This window comes from Euprymna scolopes, chromosome 41, assembly GCF_053919585.1.
Source record: "Euprymna scolopes isolate OS-2025 chromosome 41, ASM5391958v1, whole genome shotgun sequence".
Taxonomy (NCBI): Eukaryota; Metazoa; Mollusca; class Cephalopoda; order Sepiida; family Sepiolidae; genus Euprymna; species Euprymna scolopes.
The window spans coordinates 33472625-33487406 of NC_136522.1; the positions used below are offsets into that span (position 1 = coordinate 33472625).

The 14782-nt window shown below is 30.4% G+C and overlaps 1 protein-coding gene across 2 annotated transcripts in view; it reads right to left on the reverse strand.

Annotated features, from left to right (window-relative positions):
- Positions 1 to 225: 225 nt before the first annotated feature.
- Positions 226 to 14782, reverse strand: part of LOC145266463 (eukaryotic peptide chain release factor GTP-binding subunit ERF3A-like) — a 45807-nt gene continuing 31250 nt past the window's right edge. For both annotated transcript variants that reach the window (XM_080122144.1, XM_080122145.1), the window contains 7 exons: positions 13628 to 13868; positions 11071 to 11151; positions 8516 to 8617; positions 7927 to 7998; positions 5826 to 5915; positions 2462 to 2633; positions 226 to 745 (listed from right to left, as the gene is read on the reverse strand). In XM_080122144.1, the coding sequence (XP_079978270.1) occupies positions 699 to 745; positions 2462 to 2633; positions 5826 to 5915; positions 7927 to 7998; positions 8516 to 8617; positions 11071 to 11151; positions 13628 to 13868 (805 nt within the window). In that variant the 3' untranslated portion in view covers positions 226 to 698. The remainder of the gene's footprint in view (positions 746 to 2461; positions 2634 to 5825; positions 5916 to 7926; positions 7999 to 8515; positions 8618 to 11070; positions 11152 to 13627; positions 13869 to 14782) is intronic.

Below are 14782 nucleotides of genomic sequence, written 5' to 3' on the forward strand. Positions count from 1 at the left end.
AAATCGCAGAAAGGATTGTGAATTTTATTACGGATTTAATGGAGGACATTTGGAGAGAGGGGGGGGGTCGCCCTGTATATAAAATGATTAAAAAAATACAAAAATAAAAATTTAAACGATGGAAATATAAGAGAAAAAGGGACTGTGAGAGGAAAAGAAATCACATTCTCAAACCTAGAACAAACAGATTTACTTATGTATTTATTGTAGATGAGAAAAAAAAACTTGTATTTTTAAAATTTCTTTATTAATTAGACAGTAGGCAAAAACTGCTGTCTTTATTTTTTTCATATTTGTTGCAGTTGTTTCTTTTTTAATATTTGTTATTGTTGCTTCGTTTCAAGAAGGATGGTTGAACCCATGCTAACTGAGTCAGCGTCGGGGAGCAAAGAAGTTCCAAGCTACTGCTGTCCTCCAAAATTGTTAACAGATTGTTCTACAGATTTCCAGATTCTCAGAGTAAGAAAAAGAGAAAAGAAAAGGTTGGATAGAAGAAAAAAAAAAAAAAGTGGGGTATAAAAAAAAAAGAAAAGGGAGAAAAATAGAAAGAGGGTGGAGAAAATAAGAAAAAAAAATTGTGCGGAGTAGATAAATGAAAAAATTGGAAAGTGGAATCCGAAATGAATTGAATGTTGGTATATTTCAGGTTTTTCCAGATCCTTATTTCATGAGAGACAGAGTTTTGGAGCTGCTTCTATTTAATCTTGAATCACTTTCAACACCTTCCCTATAGCAATGGTTTTTCCTGAAAAATAAAACATAATAATTACACAAGAAAAAAAATATAAAAATATTCTTTTTGTGTGCGGTTTTTTTTTTTACATAGCCTTAACCACTTACCAAGACCCAGAGACCACTCGAGGATAAGGGTTAAGAGTGTACAGTAGTCAGTTGAACAATAAAGTAATTGTTAGTAATGGAAATTTGGTAAATTTGTTAACAAGTGGAATGGCTCATCAAGAACTTGTTTACGTTGGACTTGAAGACACCTATATTGTAGTCAGCTGGAAAGCAGGAAAACGGAAGACAATTCCACAGGCGTGCAGTTTGTATGTGTATAAACAATGGTATAGCCAGCCATGCTATCAGACCCCCCCCCTCACCTATCAGAAGTCAATCACCCCCCCTCCTATTTAAAGCGCCAGTAGGGCAACCAGGCATTTGCCTTGTAAATAATTTGCCTGTTAATGGAGGAATTATTTACTGCTTGTGAATCGATTTTGCCTGCTATTTCACAATAGTTTTTTTTTTTTTTATATACTCATGTTCATCCCTAACAAGGCATAACACCACTTGGATGCAAGGGGCTACTATTTGAGACCATGTCTAGGAAAGATTAACAAGACGTTGGTTTACGTTACATTTAAACTTCTGCATATCAATAGTCAGTGAAGCAGGTAGCAGGAAGGGAATTCCAAAATCTAGCTGTTCAAGGGAAGAAACTATTAGAGTAGAAAGCTTTCTGACATTTAGGGATCTTAATAATGAGGGGTGAATTTACCTACTTATAGGGGAATTTTGCAGGGTTGGATTTGTTTCATTTTAAACATTTACTAAATTATTTTCATTTTTTGTATTTAAACGAAACAAACCTTTTCGTATGATTTCATTTATTTTTCATTCTGTTCTGTACATCGATAAGTATTCAATTACAATCAGAATGTGGCAAAAATTACCAAGGTTTAACAAAAAACAATGAAACATGAAGTTATAATTAGAGCAACCCAAAAACTGTATTTATTAATCAAGTAATCTGACAAAGAAATTATATAAAAAAATTTCATAAATCAAAATATTTAAATTTCACATTAAATTGCAATTTTTAGGTTGCCCTAATTAAAATAAAAAGTGAATGAAACAAAAACTACTAAAACAAAATGAAAACAAAAACAAAAAAAAAAAAAAAAAAAAAAAAAAAAAAAACAAAAACAAAAAAAAAAACATTTTGTAAATTTTTTGCTATGAAAGTTTGGACCCTACTTTCCTTCCTAGCTATGCCCTTGTATATAAATTAAATGAGTTCAAATGAAAAAAAAAAAGACTATATATTTCGAAAGTGCTCAATATATACATATATATACATGAAATTACATAAACATCAGAAAAATCCAACACAGATTAATCTATGTTAATCATTTCCTCAGGGATTCAAGACTAGCTGAAAATTATTAAATGGAAGACTAATGTGCTAAATAAAATATAAAATAAAAAGTTAGAATGAAAAAAATAAAAAACAAAATTAAAGATAGTGTTACTCTTCCCTCACCCTACTAAAATGTCAAACCTATATTCAATTAATCAAACAGCCAGACAAAACGATTAGCACATATATATTTCTATTTCTTTCTCACACACACACTATATGTTGACCAAAGTTTCCAACTGAATTTGGATTATTGAATTTGAGGGAACAGAATTCTTTATGCAAAATGGAATAACTTTGGTGAGTAACTTGATATACCTTCATCCCGAAGAGTGAACCGCCCCATTTGGGGGAAATCCTTAAAAGACTCCAAACAGATCATGCCACCATTCACTTGTATCCGTGCGTAACCGACCTGGTCTTGTTTGATAAATCGAGGTTTCACTTGAGTCTTTTCTCCGGTCTTCTTATCGATTAAGCACAGTAAATGCTAAAAAGAAAGAAAGAAAAAAATAAATTCAGAAACCAAAGTAAAAATACTGGTTTTGCTTTAATTAAAATGTATGATGCTCCCTTGAGGAAGTCTTGTAAGAACTTTCATTGCAGATCTAAGAATTGAAAAACTTATCCAGTGCAGTTGTTGGATGCTTGGCTGATGGAAGCGGAGGGGCTACAGGGAACTGAAAAAACTAGCCAGACCCAGATCACTTAAAAGATATTATCTTCGTTTGAAAAAGTGCCCCATTTAATGGAAGAGTCTCACTGAGATTGGCTTTCTGAGAGAAACAATGTTTGAAAACCAGTTTAAGCTGCTCATCTTTCTATACTCTATTGTTATTTTCATGGAAGGTGTTTGACTGAGCTTCAATTTCTTGTTCCTTTTTGTAAGACATCTACAGCAAGAACTCATCTTACTATCATTGCTGAAAAGAAATTCCTTTCTTACTCCATATATTAAACATCAAATGAAATTTACATTGACAAAGTTTCTTTCCGTTTTAGTGTTGCTTCTTTTTAATATGGAAGATGTTAGCTTCCTTGCAAGCTATTACATGGTTGTCTACAAATCTAATGTCAACAAAAATACTTATGAAGTTTTGTTCATTTCATTCATCATTTTTAATCCTTTCATTATATTCTTCATAATTTATATGACAATCCATATCATTAACACTTCTCAAGCTGCTTTTAGTCTTGATAATTGAATTTCAAAATTATGATTTTGGTTTCCTGCTAGTACGTATATATCTATATCACTAATGAAATGCCAATTTTTGTTAATTTTAACGATAATGGAATTCAGTATAAATTGAGGAGATTGAGGTGGTAGTCGCCATCAAATCTAAGTGATCACCCATATTTTTTTGGAGGTAAACAAATAAACATGCCCATAGATAACTGTTTTATAAGTATTACTAATGGAGATTTAATATCTGCCTGTCTAAAGCAGAAATTATACTTTTATTATCCTTCAAGACTCAATCAGTTTATCATACTATTTCAGATTAATGTGCTACATTTCAGCACCCAATTCTTTAAAGTGGGGAGAGGATATATTTGTTCTGATGTCATGATATTCTAGCAGACATTGCTTCCTCTTGAAGAAGGCTAATCTCCAATATGTTGGTTGTATATCCGAGTATTACTAAACTTTGGATTCGGCATGTTTGTCTTCATGCACATTGGCTGACATCACAAAGAACATGTTCAAAAATAGGCTGAATGCAGACAATACTTCATGATGCCATAAATGATGAAGTAGCCAAAGGATGATAGCATTCATTAAAACAAATGCAAAACTGTTAACCAGAGTTTATATACACAGAAAAAAAAAGTAGTGTTTCTAAACCGGTTTTATGCATATCTTACAAAATCAACATTTGATTCTAATTTGTCAGTTTGGTACTTGTACAGTTTAATCAAGACATTAAAAAAAAAAAAAGTTATATTATACATATCCGTTATGGAACGAAGTTCTCAAAAAAAAAAAAAAAAAAAAAAAAAAATCACTTAATTTGATCAATTAGCTTCTTTTTTTTTTTTTTTTTTTACAGCGTTATAATACTTTTTACAATGTTATGATACTGATCAAAAGCTAGCCATGTTTAGATTTTTAAGAAAAGCTATTATTTAAGATGGGGAGGCAGGGTGTTGGTGCTTTAGACTGAGTTATCTACCTGTGGTGTGTTCTAAAAATCCAAACATGGCTAACATGCTGTCATAAAAATGTGCTTTTCCGCTGTAAAAAACAAAAAACAAACAAAAAAAAAAAAAACTATTGAATTAAATTAAGTGAATTTTTATCGGGAGAACTTCAGTCTAAAATGGATATGTACAATATAACCCCCCCCCCCCCCGATATTTTCATTTTTAATGTCTTGATTAAACTGTACAAGTACCGTCAATTTTATTCTTGTTGAACGTTGGTAGATGTTCTTAAAAAAAAAAAAAAAAAAAAAAAAAAATTGGATTCAATTTCTTTAAATAGCAATACACATGAAAAAATTTAAATGGCTTAAAATATCTCAATAATAATATACATAGAAAGAGCTTGATGAGCAAAGAATCTTTTTAAATTTTTAAAATCCAATTAAAATTAAGGAAGTTATAACTATTTCCGTACCTTGCATGTTTGGATATTTTTCCCTCTTTAAAACCATATGCGTTTTGTCACATTTTTTACACTACTTTTTCAGTAAAAATGCTATATCTTTGTTAAAACACAAGATTAAGCAATGAAATTTACCATATCAGTGTATTTCTGTCCCCAGAAAGTACGTTTCCAAATAATCTGCAGTAAATGCACATAAATATGCTTTAATTCCTTAAAATTGCCATGTATTCATGAAAAGAAGTTAGAACTTGTAATCCATTTTATGTAAAAAACACTGAAATCTAAATTTAGAACTGTTTAAAAATTAATATATTGCAATATTTCTTTGGTATTATTGTAGATTCATACTTTCCGTTACCCCCCCCCCCCCTCTCCAAAACATGTGATTCCACCTTTGTAGGCAATTACGTGTGAACACCTTGAAAAACTTTAATGAAAGATAAACAAAAATTATTTTAGAATTTAATGTAAAATGATTCCCCATTTGGAGCCATTCCAGCGTTTTAGGGCTGTTAAACCAGTTTTTTTTTTTCTATGGGAGATACACCATGGCCATTTTTTTTCTAAAAGGTGATTATGTGTGGTTTTAAGAGGGTCTTTGTTCAATTATGTGAGGGTGATGAGGTTGCCACGGACTTTAGGTTAATAATAGAGCTAAGGGAAACTATGGGTGAATATCCTGAAGACTTGAGAAACAAAAACAACTTTAGAATTGAATGAAAATTGGTTTGCTTTAAAAGATTTTACTAAAGAACACAGTTTTATGATGTTCAGATTTGTATCGCTTTACTTGCGTAAAACTCTAAAAATATAAGGTACATTATTATTTATTAATTCATTTGAAGGTATATTTATTTCCAAACAAAACGACTTAAGTGCTTTGGTTTGTAAAACATGACTATTTTAGCAGAAGCCCCTTGAAAATTGTGATTATCCAAAGCGTTTTATTGGCCATGTGTATTGCTACTTTAAATAATAATTTATCTAGCTCTGAATATTTTTCAAAGCAGTTAGAAATACAATATTTAGAATTCCCTTAAATGTTAAAAGAAAAAAAAAGGCTCTTACCTTGATAGTAACCTCTTCTGCACATGCATGAATATGGAGGATAGCACTGTATCCGGCACAAATGATAGATTTGTGTTCTAAAATAACAATCTGAAAAAGAAAGGTAAAATAAAATGTTAAAGCAAAAGAAAAAGTGACGTTTTCTAATCAATTTGAAATTTGATTCAATAATGTTGAAATCACAGGGTCAGATTTATGTAACTTGCAACCCAATTCAAAGTTACATATTCATATTATATATATGTTATGTCTTGCCGGAAATGATGTCTCCTTTCCAGGGAGACAGATATAAACAGAGGCTGAAAAGAGTTCAACATGAACGACCGAAGACAGGTCTTCTTTGTTTGGGATTTGGTATCAATGTTTTTCTGATCTCTAACACAAAAATAAAATATACTCCTATTGATATTTTCTTCATAATTGAGTACTTTGATGAGCTTCTCTCACACATATGTGTGCCTGTAATATATATATATATATATATATTATATATATAGATAGATAGATATAGAAAGCAAATCAAAAATGTTTGCAGGTATGAATTGTTTGAATAACAATTATATATGGTTTTAATGTTAAAATCATTTATATTCTATATATTATCTAGATAATAATTAATCTCTTCAATAATTGTTTATTACAGATTTGGATACGTCAATGTGAGCCAAAAGTATTTGCAATGAACCAAATTTTGTGAAAATGGTTCATAGAAGATATGACATAAGAGAAAGCAAAAGTTACACAATTACACTTGCTAACGAATGATAAAAACGTTTTGGTAGTCGCAAAAATCATCATGTGGGATTATCGCAATGTGAATCAATAGAGAAAAGATCATTCACATTAAGTGTTAAACAGATAAAAAGAAAACTGTCTTGCAGAATCATTTATGAGAGCTGGAGATAAGTAAAACAATTTCTGATTGAAATGGCTGCTCAAGAATATGAAAGGTAACACAAAATGAAATTTTTAAGATTGCAAATCAACAACTGATCGTCTTCTGTTGAGTGAAACTCGGAAGAAAATAGAATTGTTTCGTTTGATATATCAATGTTTTCTTTGTGTTTCTTAATCCAGTCATTTGGGAAAGTTTTTATGCTTCAAGTTGCTTAGATCTTCAAATTATTTATACAAAGTTTGGTTTAGATCTTTGTAGAGGAAAATTTGTTTTTGACTTTGAAGAACATGATTCAGTTTTGTAAAAAGGAAGAAAAAAAAACAAAAACAACAACATCAAAGTTTGGTGTATTTAAGTCAAGAAGCCAGTATTTTCAGACAGCCTGATCTGAAAGCACCAGAAACAGAATAGATACACAATTGAACAAAAACAGATTTTCAGACTGCACAAATGAAAGATTGGTCAATTGAAGATGGAAATCTTTGATTGCAACTTAGGTGTCAACAAGTGAACAATTGATATTCTAGGCCAGAATTTTTAGTGATGCATTCATTTTTTTTTTTTTTTTTAAAACTTTTACACTTCTAAAATTTTTTTTACTTCTATTTTTCCCAAACAAGGCACACAGGTAATAAAGACAAAGAGCTAATGAGAACTAGGGGTAGATTTACAGGGAAATCAATTGTGGGAATTGTACAGCAAGATGTTTATTCACATTACATTTAAAATTTTGTATGTTGGTACAGTTGGGGAAACGGGAAGTAGGGAGGTAATTACAAAGGCTATGAATTTAAAGAAAGAAGCTATTAGAGTAGACGGCTTTCTGGCATTTGGGTAAAGGGATATGATTTTGCTGATCGGGGTTATTTACATAGAGGGGACTTAAGTGCAGCAAGTTCATTGGAGCATATTTCATTGAAGTGCATGTAAAATAAGCACAGGGATATAAAAACATTGTGGTGATGTGACAGAGGCTGGATAATGATAGAATCTGTGATTAAAGGTTCTTTGTTGCCAATTCACTCAACAGTAAAATATCAAAATGCTATTAAAACTATTTTCATAAATAAATAATAATTTCAACTAAAATAACAATAGTCACTGGCAATACAAGTATTGCAATAAAATTTATCTTTACAAAAAAAAAAAAGAAAAAAAAAAAAAGAAAAAAGAAAAAAAAATGAAAAAGAAACAATGACTTACTTGAGCATCAAATGTTTTCCCTGTATGACAAACATTATCAGGGGAACATATCACAAAACCTGGAGAAACATCCTGAAAGAAAAAAACAAAACAAATTAAAGTCTAAATAAAAGGAAAGAAAAAAAGCTGGAGTCGTCTTCCCCTGTGAACATTACAACTCAAATAATATAAATTACAATTAGTTTTTTGAGGGTGGAAGTACTAAAAAAATGTCTATTATAAATTTACATGAATTGTCTCAACATAACGTTACTAGAGTAAAAGTATATTTAATATTGTAAGATTATGAGACTATATATCTTAGAAAATTAGGTCACATAACGGAATGCAAATCTCCAAAAGAAAAAGAATAGTAGTTTTTTTTTTTTTTTTTTTGGTTTATGAGTTTGAGATAGGAGATAGATAGGACTTTTCAATCTAAGTGCCAGTCTTCACCACCAGCTTCTCAAGCTTCCTGATAACATCAACGACTTAATTTTTCATTTTTTTTTTTTGTAACTAGTTTAGCCTATTTTACTTCAGTATTTTTTTTTTACCTCAGGAAATGGCAACTTATTAGTAAAAAAAAAAAAAACCCTGAAAAACATACCTCCTCTTCAATACCTGTTAGCTTAATTTTTACATTTTCTCCTGCATTGGCAGCTTCTGCTTCAATATCATCCGACCATAATTGCATAATTTTAACAGGAACCTTTCAAAGCGGAAAATCAAACAAATATTAAAATATAAGAGCAAAACATAACAGAAAATAAAATCTATGCAGTTTTAGTTCTGGTCTGTCTGTTCTCAAACTCTTTCCATGGTTGTGGAAATAGACCCCGTGTAATTACAGAGTGCAGATGATATCTGTCCACAATTTTCAACGACTAATTTTATAATTTTTCTTATTTTATTTGATGTCTGATCTTAAATTTTTTTCTAGATTTCCATTTTCTTTACAAACTTTTTGCAGGTTATAAAAAAATTGGAACCTTCATATTTGTTGACAAGGCAGAGTCTTCCTGGAATTTGTGCCAGAAAGAAAATAATGGTTTCAGGCTTTCTTATTATCTGCAAGAGGATAGTAAAAAAAACCAAAAAAAAACAAAAAAAAACCCGGTGTCACTTAATACTTGATGTTACTAAACATTCAGTATTTTAAGCTGCAATCAAAGTAAATCCAATGGTAGATTGGTTGGTTGTTTTACGGCACATCAACCCATTTCAGGTCATTTAATGCCGAATCCAACGATTTTGAAGAAAAATTTTTTAATAGAATATTTTTGTTGTTTTCAAGTCGGTTTCTATTCTATTCTAACAGGTACTACCACTCCGGGTCAGAGTGGACCTGGGAGCAATGGCAATTAAAGGGTGGCTCCACATTCCCCAAAGCCCGCAAGCTGGGGCCTCACCACTGGATATAGTTTAAGGTCATATCCAGGACCTCCAATGGTAGAAGATACCCTAGAGGATCCAGAAAACAAAATATTCAAATACCAACTTAAGTACGGACCCGATTCAATATCCCTGAACTTTAATGATCTAGCTAATAAGGCCAGACCTTAAAACAACCAAAGAGCCTAATCAGCAACAAGGCACTATGCAAGATAAAAACTTATTGATACCAAAAGTGAAAAAACATTTTTGTATAAGCATCTTTAAAACAGTTGTTAAGTTTTGGTACTTGTACAGTTTAATCAATACATTAAAAAATGAAAATATCAAAAAAAGATTATATTGTACATATCCGTTTTGAACCGAATATCTCCGAAAAAAAAAAATTTCACTTAATTTGATCGAGTAATTTTTTGTTTTTTTTTTATGGCGGAAACACGTTTTTATGACAGCACATTGAAGGCAGACATCTTGGATTTAAAAAATCTTTTTGTTTGAATTTTAAAAACGCCACGGGGAGATAACTCCAGTTACAGCGCTGACACTCCCTCACCCATCTTTAATACTAGCTTTTCTTCCTAAAAAAATCGAACCTTTTGCTCGGTATTATAACAAATTGTTTTTTCGCTGTAAAACAAAACTACTTGATGAAATTAAGTGAAATTTTTTTTTTTTTTTTGGAGAATTTCACTCCATAACGTATACGTACAATTTTAACTTTTTTCCCCCCTCGATATTTTCATTTTTTAATGTCTTGATTAAACTGTACAAGTACCCAAGTTTTTTTTTTTTTAAATACATTTATGATGGGCTGTTGAACAATAATTTGGATAGAGTAAGTAACCTTTCAACTGTTGAGACAAACAGTCATTAGCACAGCTTGTATAATTGGAAGACTATATATTGTAATAAATTTTGCTGATCAGGTGTAAGCAGAATCAGCTGTTCTTCGTAAGCAAACAGGTAAAGCCCCTTCATGTGTCTACAAGATTGGACAGCATACGTCATTATAGGTCAAATAAGGGAGCGTTTGTTCAAGATGTTTCCCTATATTAAAAAGAAAAGAAAAAAATCTGTATGATGTATGTACTCATGACAAAGAAAATATATTCCAAAAAATTATGTAAATTGATCAAGTAGTTTTATTGTTAAGAAAATAAAATTTTCAGGCTAAACAGTGACACTATCATGATGCCATCTTGAAAACAGATGGAACAAAGGGAAATGACTCCAAATAATTTAAACTTGCAAGATTTTAGAAAGCCATTCTTAATATGGAGACATGGGGAAAAACTCAAATTAGCTTAAAACCGATTTTCTTTATAAAAATAAAGCTACTTGATAAATTTATGTGCTTTTTGGAATATATTTTCTTTTTGTCATGGGTATGTACATCATACAAATTTTTTATTTTTTTAACATGGGGAATTCTGGACAAGCATCAACAAGGGAAAATATGTTGGACACATTGAGGGAGAGGATCTTCAGCTTTATTTGGATGTGGAGCAACTATGGTGATCGATGTTTGGTTATGTGCTAGGGGTACACAAAGATACATTTGCGGAAATATCAAACGTGAGGTCATGGAGTTCAACAGACATCATCATTGTACTAATTGAACCTTCAAAATGCAAGACTTAATTGCACACAATCATGCAAGGGAGAGACTCATAAAGAAAGATGAACTTTTGGGTGAAACTTCATGAAGAAAGTTTCTTTCCAAAACCATAGTGAAATATGAAATTAATCCAATGAGGCACATAGACTTACCTTATTTGGCATAAGACAAAGTGTCTGATTCTTTGCTAAATTGCCGGATTCAACTTTACCTATAACAATTGTTCCCATATCCTGCAAAACAAAAACATTTTGATAAATTTAAAAAACTTTTTCTCATCAAACTGAAATTTTATATTATCAAAGTATAGAAATCCAAATATTACTTTTTCTGGCTCTGAACATAATGTCTCTACCAAGTATTTGTACATAGTTTTTATTTTTTCTTTCAAAAAACGAGGTATATCTTGAAAATTTAAAACATCATGACACATTTTGGTAAATAAGTTATAACTGAAAATTATCACCATTATTTTTTTTTACCTTGTTTTGTATGCAATGAGAATATCGTCTTCAAAACTGCATTGTCATAGCCTTCAAACAACTCCTTACACACTATGCACAATGCTTCAAGCTAACTACAAGATCCTCAAATTTGGAAAAATCTGAAATTAATATTTCAAAATTTCAATCATGACCAAACTTTTCAAGGTTAAAGTCCCTATAAGATGTGACTTCAGTGGCTACAATATACACCAAGTATCAAGTCTATGCTGAACAAAACCAAAGTTGTTTCCAAAAGTGAGATTTTCATCTTTTTTTTTGTAACTTTGATGTAGACATGTACAAAAATTAAATCAGTTTTAAGTTACACCATGACTGATACTTTTACCCAGTTTGGTGACTATTGGTCAAGCGACATCAGCAGTTACAAAGCTTGACTCAAAACAATAAAATGAGTACAAAATGTATTGCTATTCCATAAGTTCTTTCTGGATGTTAATTCTCTGTAATTTCATATTTATGCATTCTTTTTTTTTTTTAAACATATTTATGCATTTTATCTTGTCAGATTATCAATGTCAGAAATTAGCAACATTTAAAAGCTGACAAATCAAACTTTGCCAAGTTTCATTTGTCATTAACAGTCAACAGGCCAAGATCAAAGTGCAGTATCTGTTCTTCAGATGCTACACTTTATCTTGTTCTCTTTCAGTGGAAGAGAAATCCTTCATGACAGACAATTTTTATTTTTGTTCCTTTTCTCCACGTTAAAAAATGACCCTAGTGTTTAACTGTGTCCCATGGGGAGGCATTGTAAATAATACAACATACTTCACAATGATTATTTTTAAAAAATTTACTCGTCCAGATGACTGAATATAAAATATTTTTTAAATAATTGCCTATAAATAAAAAATCAGTTGGGATAACACATTTTAAATTGACAAATATAATAAAAGTTGTCTACCTTAAAGTAAAGCTATGCAAAGAAAAAATTAGAAACAAAAATAAGCCCATGTCTGCAACACCGGGGGTAGGTACAATTAGTAAAACATAGCAAATGAATGTTGGAATGTCTCATTGGATGAAATAATATTCAGATATCATATTTGTATTTAGACAAATTTAAATTTTATTGGAATTTTAATTTCACTGCTGAGAGCCCTTAAAACAGGATAGTATCGAAAGAATTTTAAAAATATTAATACTTAAAGAATTTTAAAAAAGAGAACTCTGCAGCCGAAATGATTCAACATTTCAACTCATGTTGAAGTATGTGAATAAAAAACATGCAGAAACTAATTTACAAAATTAAAAAAAAAATAAAACTGAAAAATCTTTTCATATGAAATATTTAAGTATTAACAAAGCAGACTTTAACACCAAACTATTAATTGAATTATTTTGATAATATATTAATATTTCAACCGACAGCTCATAAAAATACCTATTTTTTTTTAATTTTCTTATTGGATCTTAATTCTAATTGCAAAACTAAATTACTTTTTCTCATATTTTACATTACTTAGATTCTTTTCATTTCTTGTTTTCAAATTTTTTTAAAAACCATGCACCCTCACCTCCCACTAAAACATTTTTTTTTTTAAATTAAAAAAGTAAATAAAAACAGGTTTTGAAAGTTAAATTTCATTATTACAATATTATTTGCTTATTAACTATAATTGTTAAGATATACATTCGGTTTTAATCCTGTTCATAAAATGACTGCATGTAAATAGCTCATAAAATTGTAATGTTTTAATACATGAATTTTAACTATCTTTAGATAGTTAAAATTACCTTTTAGTCAATGGTTGAAATTTTGACAAATTGCTGTAATTTCTTTGAAGGATCACAAATTAAGTTATGCATTAGTAATAAGTAATAGATTACTTAAAGAAAAAAAAAAAGAGAAAAAGACTGGCTATATCTCTTGTGATATTAACCTATATTTCTACTAGTTTGCTGCAGTTATCTAGGTTGTTTAAAGTGGTATTCATTTTTAAAAATCTTAGATGAAGGTAGATGAATTTTTTTTTTTAAAGAAATCAAATTAAAATCCATTTTTTTTTCATTGCTAACAACATTGACCAACATTTTAAAAGCAAAAGAGAGAGGGGAAGGAAAAATAAAAGAATCAAATGTTGGTTTTGTAGGAAGAAAGTAAATTCCAGAGATTTTAATCACCAAGAAAAGTCAAAATGCCAGGGTCTTACAAGATCATAACGCCAACAATATTATACAAGTTTAAAAAAAGATAACTTACCTTATACCTATCAACTACAGGCACTCTAACTGGCCCATCAGATGCTCTATTCAAGGACGGCATATCGTCCAAATATTGAATTAGAGCTGGCCCTCTGAACCACGGACACTGTTCTTCGGAAACTACTTCTTTAAGGAATGAGCCATTCAGTCCAGAGACTGGCATGAAATAAATATCTGTTTTTGGATTAAAGCCACATTTTCGCAAGTAAGGAAGGAGCTTATCCCGACATTCATTGTATCTGAAAGTAAAAGATATTTATTAATACATTAATTAATACAACAATTTAAATATATCCTTTTTTTTTTTTTTTTAATTTGTAGTTCTATTTAGTGGGTTAATGGATTCAAGCAGAGGGGAAATACATGTAAGAGATAGCCTTCTGTGCTGCATTTCAAAGTACTTATTTAGAGATTAATAAATTTGCCAATATTAAGCATATGTACATTTCAGGGTTGTTAGAAAATAGGTTTCAAAATCATCCATGGAGATGGCGTAATCATAAGAAAAACAAAAAATTGTCTAGCACTATTAAGACACAAAACTGTTGAAAACAGTCGAGGCAAGATACTGCTGAATGCTTTATTTTTCACAAGTCTTACCAGAAGTTCCAAATAAACCACTATGTAAAGTTTAACACAGGAACATTAATCTGATCTGCTTTGAAAAGGCAACCATGTACAAATGGCAGAAAGTTGACTAGAATATCTCGTGATGACGGCCGGTTCTACGCATGCGCCAGATGACGTCATGACCTGATTTACTTTAAATAGTTGAAAAACTGAACAAATTTAATGTACGTCGCGTTAGGTCAGTTGATTAGCGCGTTGGTTCATTATCTAAACGTTTAGGGTTCAAATCGTGGTGTAAGATGTCTTTTTTTTTTTTAATTTATTTTTTAAATTTAAATATTGAACCAGTGTTATTTAAGCCATTTTTCACGTAATGTTCGTTTTTCTGTTTTTTTTTTTTTTCTTCGCTTATCCACCCCCGACCACACACCCAAAAATACCTGGGTACCCACCGATTTTTTAAATTTCAATATCGAAACAGGCTTATTTAAACCATTTTTCACATGTTCGTTTTTTTTTCATTGTTCGTTTGCCATATGTTAGTGTTTTTTTTCCCTGCTTAAGTTTTAACGTTTTCTTTTTT